The sequence below is a fragment of the Dermacentor andersoni genome, chromosome 9 (assembly GCF_023375885.2).
Source record: "Dermacentor andersoni chromosome 9, qqDerAnde1_hic_scaffold, whole genome shotgun sequence".
In the NCBI taxonomy this organism is placed as follows: domain Eukaryota; kingdom Metazoa; phylum Arthropoda; class Arachnida; order Ixodida; family Ixodidae; genus Dermacentor; species Dermacentor andersoni.
This window is the reverse complement of record NC_092822.1, coordinates 104942965-104956397: the sequence shown is the minus strand read 5'-3', so window position 1 is coordinate 104956397 and position 13433 is coordinate 104942965. Positions and strand designations below refer to the sequence as shown.

Below are 13433 nucleotides of genomic sequence, written 5' to 3'. Positions count from 1 at the left end.
GCAGCTCGCAGGGACATCTGTGTCAGCAGGCTTTTGGTACATTAGACCTTACTGTGCCTAGCCGTGTCCTGGAAGAAGGGGATCTTGGGAGGTTGAGCTAATGCCAAGTGCTTGGACCTTTAAGGCCCCTCAGCAGAGGCAACACACCTCTTTGGCCTCGACTTCATGGAGATGGCACCTCTGGACTGACTCTCCAGGCAGAACTGGTGGTTGGCATTTCCTGTCCCTTTTCTCAATCTATTGCTTTCCTATCAACTTACCTTTTCTTTCCTGTCATCTCCTTTCTTTCCCATTTTTTTCTGTCTCTACCAGGCGGCTTGCATTAACCTGGTGCAGTATATCCAACCTTGAGTATGGTGCATTGGATTATAGCAGTGATGCATAGCTGGCGTGTGCCAGTCATTGCTCTGTGAAACTTGTAGTGTCCTCTTGTTGGGCTCCATGGTGGGTGGCTGCTGTTACTGCCGAAGCAACTACATCCAACATGCATAGAGCATCTTTCCCTTTGCTACCTGATCGTACCGCTGCTCAGTGTGTACGCACTGAAGATTTCCTTAACTTTTTTGTTCAACACAAAGAACCTTTTTCACGATACCATGTTATCCACAGCGATAAACCTGGAAAAAAAACACAGTAACAGCTATGCCACCTTTTCTTTTATCTAAATCCCTAACGGACACCATCGGACCGGGCTTTAAAGCTAGAAAGATGGCAAGTGGCTACACCCTCCTTGAGCTTTGTCCATCTACAATATAAATCGATAACCTTGTAAACCGTGGAATGCTATGCATTGGATTTCCTAGATGACATCATGTCTAGTGAGTGCGAAGGCCTGGCAGTAAGCTAATAACTGTATAAAGGTCATCAAGGACTGGATCAACTGGCATTTACAAAATTTTATGATCGTTGAATAAAGCCAATGAGTAAGATGTTAACTAGTCCACGGCGATAAACCTGAAGTATCAGTAAGAGCTATGTCACCTTTTCTTTTGTCTAAATCCCTAACGGATGCCATTGGACGAGGCTATAAAGCTAGAAAGATGGCAAGTGGCGACCTCTTCCTTGAGTTTTCTGACAAGCTGCAACATGAAAAGCTTGCAAAGCTCGGAGCATTTGCTGCCATCCAAATAATGACCCCACATAATTCCCTGAACAGGTTGAGGAAAGATCTCAGATGTGGACTTGTTAGAACTAACCAAAGCAGAACTATTGGAAGGCTGGCGAGACCGAAAAGTCATTGAGGTAAAAAGAAAAGAAAATTGGGCAAGACAGCGAAATTTCAACAAAGCAACTGATCATTACATTTGCTTCTAGTGTGTTAACAGACACACTCGAGACAGGTTGTACTAAAATCCATGTCCGACCCTACATTCCTAACCCTTGTTAGTGTTTCAAATGCTAGAAATGCGGCCATGGCTTGCAAAGCTGCCGAGGTTGACTCAGCTGTGTAAATTGTGATGGCAAAGACCACCCCTATGACAACTGTTGCAGCACACTCCACTGTGTGAACTGTGAAGGCGACCACCCGCCGTATTCCCATTCCTGTGAAACGTGGAAAAAAAGAGAAACAAATAGTTACCTTGAAAATCGAAGAAAATATTTTGTACAAGGAAGCCAGAAAAAGGTGCACAGCTAATGTGGATGTGACGTGTCGGAGAGCAGTGCTGCATTGGTCTCCGCCATTTCCCTAGCCTGTGCGCAGTGAGCTTTCAGGTGTGGCACTCGCCCCCACAGTGGTGTTACCCACTAAGCAAAAGAGCTCGGCAACACCTGGGCCGTCGAGCCACAAAGCCTTTACTCACTATTCAAGGCTCGAAAAACGAACAAGCTGCCTGCATGGATGGATGGATGGATGGATGCTGCGAGCGTTCCATTTGGAATGGCCTGGTGGGTTGTGCCACCAAGCTCTTGTCATTATATTGCCTAATGTCCTACCTAGATTAAAAATGAAGAAAAAAAAGAACTTGCACAACCAAATTTTCTGACCCCCTATTGCGAACTTTGATTTTGTACGTTTGTTTTTTTGTCGTTTCCCTACTTCCACCAATCATCCAATCGCCTCTCACTAATCTCTATTGTGAACATGTTTACTATTCCCCTGCTCACACTGAACCCAAGGGCTTCAAGGAGGCCAGAGGTGTCTAAATTGACCGTTCGGTAGATACCTTGACATTCTAACAAAGCATGCTCCAATGTTTCCCTAGCTTTACCACAGCAAGCACATGCTTCCTATTCCTTGTTGTACCTCGCTTTATCAGTGCATGTTCTAAGGCATCCTGGTCTCACTTTGAAAAGTAAGGAGCTTCCCTTTGAGTTATCATAAATTCTTCCTTTCCTGATTTCATTTTTTCCTCATGACACAGCACTTTCTGCAGCAGCGTACCCCTTGTGGCATCGGTATGCCAAGGGATCCCGTCTGGCAAGCAAAATACGTGCCGAGCTTTACACACCTCCCCATGCTAGCCCCCCTCCTGTGGGTGTGAGCGTTAGCCGACAAACATGGTGGTTTGGTGTGTGCCGCTTTCCTGCGCATGCGAGGTGGAGGAGGTGGGTGTGCAGCAGCGTGGTCAAGCATGTGGGGCCGTGCGCTATCTTCACTTGTGCATAGTGCCGGCGGTCGCATATCAAGTTTCAGAGAGGCAGTAGAACTATTCACTTCCCTCTGTTTGCGCTCTTCATGACACCTGCAGTCATGTTCACAGTCATCGAGTGAGATGTTTTCACGTTTGCCTGTGCATGTGTGAGGCATACTCACTATAATTTAATTAATAAACGAATGTTTACGATTTTTACGGCCAGCAAAACTATGAACCTTACTTTGTGTAGTGTTGTGTCACTTTGGTATTGGTATCAGTGCTTCGCCTTTCGGGCGAAACTGCAACCTTACTGTCATTGAATTTAGTTTTTTGCTAATTATCTGATAGTTCAGAAAATTTTACACCCCTTCCGGCTAATAAAATCTATCGGCAGCTGTACTTACTTCTATAAAAGTGTTGATATTTTGGCTAATTCTATATCGACTGGAGGTTCCGACTGGCTCCCATACACTTCTCTGGGCCCAAACCCATTATCTCAACCTCGAAATTGGTTTTAGCCGGATAATTCGAAGTTTGCTGGTCAACTTCGCCTCAATATAGCCATGTTAGGCAATGAAGTATACCAAGAATAGAATTGGGTCACCGTCACGGGACAAAGTACGCATTTGTTAATTATACCAGAGACACTACGAACACCTAGGCGCCTGTAAGCTTACTGGCAACCATTCAGAGCTGTTTCTGACGTTGCTGTGGTGATTTGAGCAATTGTTTTGCCTTTAATTATACCTGAATTGTGTCGTGTTCCTTAATTATTGCACTCGCCATGCACAGAGAAGCAAGAAAAGAACATCTGTGTTTTGGGAAAGGAAGTTAGTAAGATGAAAATAAGTTGAGGGAAGGTTAAAGCCAGCAAAAGAGGGGGGTCTTTGTAAAACTCTGAAGGCCTGCCGGTAAACTTCTTAGGCCTCTAGGTGCTTCTGTTTTGACCAGAGATGGTGCATGTGCATGCGTAAACTAAGGAACACACGCTATGTTCCATAACAGTGGTATTCTCCCCCCTCCTCCTCCTCCTCCATGCTTGGTATGCTTCACCGCCTAAGTGTTGTACTGCGGCAAATACTGCCTAGTGAATCACCAGCATGTTTCGGTGTTTTCTCTGCCTTTTATTTAATTCAGCCAGTTTTGTCAGTCACCGAAGTCAACTCTACCAGAAAATTTTGATATAATGAAGTGAAGGGCCGATTGTGCCGTCTTTGTTATATAGAGGTTTAACTTTTCACCAGCAGTGTGCATGACATGCACATACAAAAACACACGGGTACGGCAAGAAAAACACCGGCAAACAGTCCGAGCTCTGCATGTGAATTGGCACGACAAACATGGGCTCCATAACAAGTGCAATCGTTGATCTCGGAGCCCCTGTGTTGCTCCTATATGGCTCCACTTGCCAACAGTGTTTCCAGGCTGTACGTACAGCTGGGGTGCCAATGCACGCAAAGAGCAGGGATGCCTGGTGACGAGTAGGAAGGCCTTCGGGCGCCAGCTGTTCAGAGGCTGAAACAGAGGAAACGGGGCAGTCGTTTTAGGCTGACATGAGCCGCTCGAGTGCTATTGTCTCTTGTCCCATTCATGTCGATGACAGAAGTAGAATGGCGTTCAAGAGCATGAAGGGGCCGGTATAATAAGGTTGGAGAGGACTGCACACAGGGCCATAGTGCGCAAAAAAGTGCATCGCTGTGTTGAGGTCCATAGTCATGTATGCAGTGCATGGGTAGGATCGCATTGGCTGTGGTTGGAGATCGCGGAGAACATCTCGGAGCTTGTCGACATATTCGCTTGGTGAGGGAGAGACAGCAGCTTCTGTGGTTCAAAGAAGTCTGCTGGTAGACAGAGGGGCACCATAAACTAACTCGGTGCAGGCGCACGAAAGGTCATCCTTGAATGCGGAGTGGATGCTGAATAGCGTGAGGAATAGCCTCGACCCGTCTGGAAGGGAGACCGTGCACTCTGAGTGCTGCTTTGAGGTGGTGACGGAAATGCTCTACAAGTCCGTTTGTTTGAGGATGATCAGAAGCAGTTGGTAGCCGCGCCGTTCCGAGCAGCCTGAGGAGCTTGGTGAAAAGCAACTCAAACTGACGTCCGCGGTCTGTGACAATGGTTGCAGGACAGCCGAACTGAGCCACCCAAGTTGATACGAAGGCTGCGGCAACAGTAGCTGCTGTGATGTCGGGAATCAGCGTTGCCTCTGGCTATCGGGTGAAGCGGTGCACACGTGTCAATAAATAGCGGTGGCCTTGACAAGGGGGAAGAGGGCAAACGATGTCGACGTGAGCTACTGCGAAGCGCTGGTTGGGCTACAGGAAACGTTGGGCTTGGGGAACAGGGTAGCGGTGCACTTTCGCTCGCTGACATGTTGCACAGGCGTGGACCCAGTCGTGAATGTCTGCGTTCATGCGGGACCAGACGAAGCGGGATCCGATGAACTTTTGTGTAGCCTGGATTCCAGGGTGTGAAAGGGTGTGCAAGAAATTAAGATATTCTTCTGGAAAGGCACGGGCAAAAAGAGTCTCGGTGTACCTGTAGAGGTGCTGCATACAATAGGTAAGTCTTCAATGGGGACTGTGTCGAGCTTGAGATGCTTGCCCTGTGCCTAGATGTGACAGCTTCGAGTCGCTTGTGCTGTTGCAAGTTCTTGCAGATCAAAGGGAAACGAGGACGACGTTGATGTTTTCGTACGACTGTGGGTGACGGCGTCGACGCGACTGAGAGCGTCAGCCAGACTGTTGTCAACACCGCTGATGTGTCGGATGTCCGTCATGAATTTGGAAATGGAGGCTAGTAGTCGCATTTCCCTTGGCGTTTATAGAGATGCGGAATGGCTAATTAAATAGGTGAGAGCCTTGTGATCCGTGAAAATGGTGAACACCCTGCCCTCAAATGACGTACTGCCAGGTACATAGCGAGAAACTAGCAGCCGATAACGCTAGACCGGGTCTGTGCAGGAGTAATTCGTTTTGAGAAGGCGAGAGGTTGCCATGCACCACTGACCTGTTCCTGAAGAACAGCTGCAAGTTTTGTGTTGAAAGCGTCTGTCATGAGCACAAGCGGACAGTCCGGGTTTGGGTGGACGAGTAGAGTGGCATTGGCCAAGGCACACTTTGTGGCATTAGAGGCGTCATCTGCCGCAGTCGCCCAGAGTAGTGCCGCAGTCGCCCAGAGTAGTCAAGGAGGCACTTCCTCTTGACATCAACGAGAAGTCCATGTTTGGTTAGAAAGTCAGCGCCAATGATGGCAGATCTAACTTCGGCGACCAAAAACACCCAGTGGAAGATTCTTTAAAGTCCCAGGTTGAGCATCGGAGAATGTTGCCTGTACACATGGGTGCGTGTTCCATTCACTGCTTGCAGATAGGATGTTGCAGGGGAAGCACTTTCTGCTTTAGTGCCTGGGAGAACGCTGACCTGAGCTCCGGTGTTGATAAATTTCATATGGTGGTTCGGTCGATGACGCGAAAGGGGCGACTTTCTTCTTGGCACTGACCGCCCGTCGCTGCTAGTGGTCGGTCGGCCAGTTCTCTGTCCAGATGCATGGCAAGAAACAGTGGTGGGCGTTGGCGCCGAAGTGGGAATGATAAAAGCACATTCGTTGACCTGCAGACTCACTTCGTTCACCCTGTCCGTGATGGCAAGATGGTGAGGAGCGTCGATGTTGGCGGCTCCGGGTGAGTAGCTGCCGCGGTGAGTTGCTTGAGCCGGGCACAAAGGCGGTCTATCTTGATGGGAGCAGCAGTGGTAGGTGCAGGAAGGCGCAGCTGAGGAGCCACGACGGGCGGCCGGTGGCGCAGACCGCGTGGTAGTGCTTATGGAGGCAACAGAGAGGTGTGGTGTAGCTACCTCCATCACTTTGTCAGCTAACGCAGCCAGAGATGTCAGGTCCATAGCTGTGGCTGTGGCCAGCACCGTTTGCTTGTGCGATGGCAAGCGTTGAAGGAACAGCTCGCTTAGCACAGCACTATGGTCTGAGCACTAGTGCCAAGCAGCTGTAGCATGTGCTACAAGAGCTGACTTGGCCGTTTGTCACCGAGCTCCTCTGTGGAGAGCAACTGCTGGATCCTCGTCCTGCCCGAATTGGCTGTTCTTTGGAGCAGGGCTGCCTTGAGGTCATTGTAGGGCTGTGCCGGTGGATTGTTGCGGAATGTGGTTACTATATCCGCTACCTCTTCTGCAGCTGTTGGTGGGATTGAGTTGATGATGTGATGAAATTTCTGCTGCTGGGAGGTGATTCGTGAAAGCTAGAACTGCAACTCCATTGCAGCTTTGTGTTGGTGTCCTGTCTTCGTCAGTGGCCACGAAGGCGGTTCTACGTTAATAAGGTTCATAGAAAAATCGTGTCACCAATAGTAGGGCCCTTGCGAAGGAAGGGGCCCAGAGACGGGAAATTCTTGCTATAGTGTATTTATTCACTCTCTAAGGTACTGCGGTGGGCCAGTGCAGGAGGTGCAGACTGCCGCTGTGAGGGAAAGAGAAGGAAAGAGCACGCCCATCCGGCGAGCATGCACAGGTGTCAGATTTTCTGAAGCACGGTGTAAGTATTCATACACCGTGGTCTGAAGTAAATAGCCAGAGCGCTGGCACCGCTAGCTGACGCGCGGATCGTTGTATGCACTGGCGAGGGCTGGCACTGCTACCTGACGCGCGGATCATTTTGCTGGCGAGGGCTGGTGCCACTACAATGGGATACATTATTGACAGAGAATGTCAACACCAGCCTCTTTTACACATTTGGGCCTAGGAGCACTGCTTCTGTCTGCGGGACTTATCAGAACTCAAGTAAGCCCGCGGGCAGTTTTAGTTTATTAGGTTACAGTACAGTTTATTAGGTTACAGTACAAGAGATGCAGTCAATACACACACTTCCAATGCTTGTTTGTACACCGCACAGTGGCATCCTGTGTAAGTGCATGTGTACAACTTGAGAAAGCATGAGAAGATGGCTTGATGCAATGACATTCAATATAAGGCACGTGAATTATACTTCTGACTGTTATGGTCATTCATTGGTTCCCCAACAGCTGTAAAAGGTCAAGCTGCCCACAGGTTGTGAGATTTTGTTTCAAATGTATACGCCTTGCTTCAACTATGTTATAACCGGGCATTGTAGCATTTATCTTTCATAGCAGACATGACTTAGTGAAGGAAGGATGGCGTTACTTCAATTCCATTGCGCTAACTGGCTTTGTGGTGCCAAAGAGCAACAGTTTACTGCTTGTTTTCTAAAAATAGTAATTTTCTTTTATTGCAGGAGGGGGCAGAATCTCGCATCCTGGATGCATCGTGGGTTTCTGCACAGAACTCGAGCACCAGTCCCCGTCGTCGATCTTTTCGTAAGTATTTGCATGTAAGCAAAAACAAAAAAAAAAGGAACAGCAGCGCCTGCTTTACCAATGTCCAACTGAATAAGGAAACTTTGTTTGCCAACGCCCTACTGAGATGTACGGGTTTTTATGCAGTCAGTTTCTTGCAACTTTCTTGAGGGAAAAGTGGGAATGTCGGTGAAAAAGGTTGCTTTGGGTGGGCATTTTTTCTGGAGCTGCTGAAATACCTTGCAAGGTGTCTGGTGAATGGTCACCTTTGTTTATTTTGTACTAAAAGGGGGCACATAGTACCCCTGCTAAATAATGAAAATTTAATGCTATCTGTATGTAATGACATTCAGTACATCAAATGACACAACATTCCTGTGGTACTACATGGCAAAATTTAATACCTTCATATACGGTAGTGACAGCAGTGTTCATGAAAAAAAAATAGAAGACAAAAAAAGTCAAGTGTGTGCTCAAAAGGTTTTAAGTATTATTATTAGTCTCTCTAAAAAATTGGATTCATGGTCACCTTGTCAAACATTCAAATCCTGCTTTCACAAATATAATAGAGCAATGCTTGTCTATAGAAGATCGATACAAAACTTTTAAGCCGGCTACCATTGCAATAAGTTCTCAACATAATGATGTGGCCAGTATAGTCCCTCCCACTCGTGTGGGAAGACCATGCGCCTCGGGCCACCATCCTTTTCGGCTTACTCTCATGCACCCAAGTTGGCGCTTCACGGTTTCTGCCGCATACACAGTTGGGCACCCACCCTGCTTTAGAGGTAATCTGCCGCATGGGCAAAGAGTGGGCATGCCGAGATGGCGTGGCATCATGTTAGCTGTGTTGCCGCACTTTTAGTATCGAAGGTTGCATAATCTCGAGTTTCGGTGACTCGTTAGAGCGAGAGAGTGCGGGCGACGCTATCAGCTGTGGGAGCGGAGCTGTGGACTTGGCATGGCTGGCTTGATAGCTCGTTGGCACTGATGCCACCACATTGACAGTACCTTCACATTGCTCCCACAGCCGATAGTGTCGCCCGCATTAGGACGACGCTATCACATCAAGCGCCGGCAGCGGGGAGGGAATGCTTCAAGTACAAAGTACAGGCAAGGCGCAACACTGTTTGCAGTTCAAAGCAGAACTTCTGCTGTCACTGCTCTAGACGCGAGGTTTCGTATTGCCTGCTGGACTTGGCATGGCTGGCTTGATGACTCGTCGGCACTGATGCCACCTCGGTGCGGCTGCCACTGTGGTAGCATAGCATTGGTAGGTTAAGAATATGCGCAGTGCATTTAAAAACATCAAAGCTTTTCATGCAGTATGGTCTCTGCTTAGAGAGGTGAAAACCCGCCAGCATTATTCGATTTTAGTTCATACTTCTACATTTTCCTATACAGTTAAGCCCCAATATAATGAAGTAGGTAAAATCAGCAATTTGCTTTGTTATATCAAACTCGTTATATTGAAATTTGACTTTTTATGCAAATGAGTACAGTTACTGATCGATTTCTCTTATGAGGAAAAGGGGCCATAGCATTTTCTGAATTATCGGGCAGTTCAGAAAAGAAAGTTTGAGTGAGAAAACAATGTAATTTAATTTGATGAATTTGGGAGTCATCGACGAATGATATGGTTTCCTGCCACATTGAGAATATCTTCACATCAGCAGTAAGTATTAGGCGAAGCCAGCCCCACTTTTGCATGGACTCCGCTCCCACAGCTGATAGTGTCGCCCGCACGAGGACGACGCTGCCACAAAAAGTGCCGGCAGTGGGGAGCGAATGCTTCATCACGTACAAAGTCCAGACAAGGCACAACACTGTGTTTGCAGTTCAAAGCAGAACTTCTGCTGTCTGCTGCATCATGACTAGCTTTGCCATGACTGGATATCTGAAATGGAAACACAATAAAAACCGGAATATAGGTTGAACATTTTTTCAAAATAAAGTGCAGCAAAAAGTCTACCCTTGTCTTATATACCGGTCATATTTTACCGGTTTATGTCACTTTTTTTTTCATCGTCTTTAGAATGAAAGTTTGCGAGGTTGACCTGGCCGACGAATTTTTCGGACTCCAAAAATTCAGCCTTGGTGGATGTTTTGGACTTTGTAAGCACAAGTGATGGCGAAACTCGGTGCCCAGTTCATTACATGCAGTATGCATTTTTATCTCATTGTTGAGGAGCCTGGGTTTCTGAGTATGTTGAATTTTCCCATGCTGGATGACGCAGTGCTATTATGCATGACATTTTCCAGAGTGATCGTTCGAGACCTGTAGAAGGCAAAAAAGTGGTAAAACACAATCTCGTGATGGTTTTCCAAAGCGGAGTTCAGTCTCTCTGACTACCCATCGTAGAACCTCGCATGCTAATTAGTTATGTGTGTGTCACTTGACACATCATGGACAAGCAGTTTGTGCAGCATATGCACAAGATGAAACGGGAGTCTCGTATCGCTGTCAACCTTAGAATTGCCATCAAAAGCTTCCATGAAAACTGGGAGATCCCGGCTCAAAGCCAAGTGCCAATTAATTGGTTGTAGACAACGGCAGAAACTTTACATCTGTGGTGACGCGGTCATCTTGGCAAGGCGTGCAATGTTTTGGCCACACCCTTCAGCTTTGCATTAGTGACATGAAGTGAGATATGAAAGGGTTCGTGCAGCTTTGCGCAGAATGCCGAAGTATTCTAGGCTGGTACAAGACATGCGCCACTGCCTGAGCACGCCTTTTTGAAATATAGAGAGATGCACTTAAATCTGCTTGAGGTCATTCAGGACGTTCCAACTCACTGGAACAGTGAGCATGCGATGTTCAGGCTGCTGATGCTTCGGGGGCCTATTACTCTGGTGGTGGCAGAATCTAGCACTGTTGAGAACTTGACCATGTCTGAATGGAAGCTTTAGCTGCTACAAAGGAGGTGCTGCAATCACTTGACCAGGCCTCAACCGAACTGTCGGGTGATGGCTACCTCACATTCCATCAGGCCATCCCTCTTCCAGAATACATTGGGGTTGCACTTTCGCAGCATTGAGATCAGGGTATGCCTATACTTTGCTCCAGTATACAGCCACGGGCAGCTAAATATATACTCCGAAATGGTGGTGGCCAATTTTTACAAGCTTAGCCAGATGCTGAAAGCTTTTCTAGCAAAAAAAAGAAAGCTTTCCAGAGGCGAGCAGAGTCCCAAACCCTGCCCTATATGTAAATACCTGAAGCACTTTGTTCACATGTGCGGTCGTTCGGGTTACATCGTGACACACTGCAATTTGCTTCTGGTATGCAGCCTACAAAGTGAAACTTGTTGAGATGATCAGCTCAAAGGTCTTTCAGATAGTTGCTTCTGCAGCAATCGGTATGTGCTGACCCATCATGGTAAAAAATTCTGGCAGAGGGGTCCAACACAATGCAAGGCCCACAGCCAGCCTGTCTCGCCCAATTAGCAGCATGCATGAATGGAGAAATGGTGACATTTACTGATAATGGCTACGCGTTGCTTCACATCGACCTTTACCTTTTGAGTGCTGCTGGGGCAGAAAGCTGTGCTTTCAAACTGTGGTGTTGAACGTTTAGCTGTTAGAAAACACAATGTACCCAGAAATCGCCTGCCCTTAAACATTCAAAATGGCAATGCTGGTTGTTGCTGTCACATGCAATGATGGCAGTATTGTTTGATGCAATGTCCCGTTCAGTTTTGCCAGAATGCTAGCCAGTGCAGGGGTTACACAGCATTGACGATCATTAGCTTTACCTTCCCAAAGAAGCTACACAGCAGGCCACAAAAGAGGTCCAGAAGGCAGGAGTGCAAACTGAGAAAAGAATGCGATTTAACAGGACAACATTTTATTGGGCAACATTCTGGTGGTGAGTGTCTGGGTGGTTTGTTCAGTGAGCTCATAAATTTGTTTTTCTTGGGTTTATTGTGGATCCAAGAAAGTGCCCTGCAATCGTGGTATGTATGAAATGCTGCAAAAGGCTACCTCTGTGCAAACTTTAAGCAGCAAAGAGCTAGTCGTGTTAGTAAAGTCGGGTATGCCTTTCGTTTCTTTTTATGCAATACTGAGTACCATATAGACCGTTTTTTCGTAGGTGCCGCCATATTGTGAACGCAGTGGCGCCGCCTATGAGCAGCGCCATACTGGCTTGGGTGAAAGCCGTCTTTTGCATGGCAGGTATGCGCTCGGCGGTAGGTTCTGGCGTTTGTTTTCGCGGTCGTGCGGTCTGTTTAGTATGACGTGCGTATTCTACGTGGTAAACGGTTCTGTGAAACGTGCTGAAGTGGTTTAAGGCATCATGGCTGGAATTTCTGCTGGCGTTGAGGTGGACAGAACACGCAGCGCGATGTGTGCGTGCATATTTGAGCCCACAATCAGCCTCGGAGATCAATTGCGTATTTCTGAATGTTCCGATCACTAATGTGACCTTATTGCAGTATTATCCTCTATTTCTAAGCTGCGGTTTAGGAGCGATGAAACATACACGACGATCGCGTGGGCACCGTTCTGCTACGATAGGAGCTGTGATGTTATACTTTGACAATCGTTAAAACTGTTCGCTGCAGGTTACATTGCGTAACTACTTGGTTCGATGGATAAGGTTTCCGCCCCTGAACAACATAGTTTTGGCAAGCAATAGTAGCATACCTTACAGTCTGAATTAAGCTTGTCCAGCAAAGGGACTCTTTACGAACTGCGCAAGCGTCGTAAGCAGTGGTAGGTGCTGGATTACAGATATCTTTGCTCTATATACTGCATGGTCCAGCGGTTATGTATTTATAAACGTTGTGCGGCGTGACTATGCAAGGTCGTATTGCGGCGTCAGCTCGTTTTCTCTTGCTTTTTCGAGAAAGAGGATGATAACCGAATTCATTTTTCGGTTGTGTTCGTTCCGTTCTCTACGACGCACTCACACGTATTGCGAAAATTTTGTCCTCAAAAATAGGCATCGCGTTCTTTTTATGCGATCCCTCTCATATATTATGGCTGTATACAGGCCAAAAAGGCAATGCTGAAACGCACAGCTTACATATGTATCGTGCTGGTTCACCAACCGCAGAGATCGCTGTGTTGAGCAGCGCCATCAGCCTCATGCAGGAAGGCTAGCGTAGACACATGGTAATTTGAAGCCTACTAGACTTGAAATGCGCGAGAACGATGCCGGTGCATCACAAATATTTGATAGCGCCTGCCACTTAGATGTTTCGTGGTTGCCTTAGGTTGGCCGTGCACGAGCATGCGCTCTTATGCTTTGTTTTACTTCCTACGCCAAGTGATCAGATAGTGAGCAGATTTACCATTTCATGCTGCTAATACAGAGACACCGGTTTTATTTGTTGAATTAGAACCGATATAAGCAAAATAGTTCACAACACATACATACACCGTGCGTACACCGCGGCTGATAAAGCGCGTCACATTTTTGCGCCCTCAAGAGATATTTCCGCCTACTGTAGTTACCGATGCATCGAAAAGCTTCCCTGACGACCTTATATAAATGGACATGGCGTAAGTTTCACGAAGTACCATCTAAA

General features: G+C 47.2%; 1 protein-coding gene across 3 annotated transcripts in view; it reads left to right on the top strand.

Annotated features, from left to right (window-relative positions):
- Positions 1-13433, top strand: part of LOC126528458 (protein NEDD1-like) — a 103404-nt gene that overhangs the window by 60030 nt on the left and 29941 nt on the right. For all 3 annotated transcript variants that reach the window (XM_055069351.2, XM_050176341.3, XM_055069352.2), the window contains one exon: positions 7839-7920. In XM_055069351.2, coding sequence (XP_054925326.2) covers positions 7839-7920 — 82 coding nt within the window. The remainder of the gene's footprint in view (positions 1-7838; positions 7921-13433) is intronic.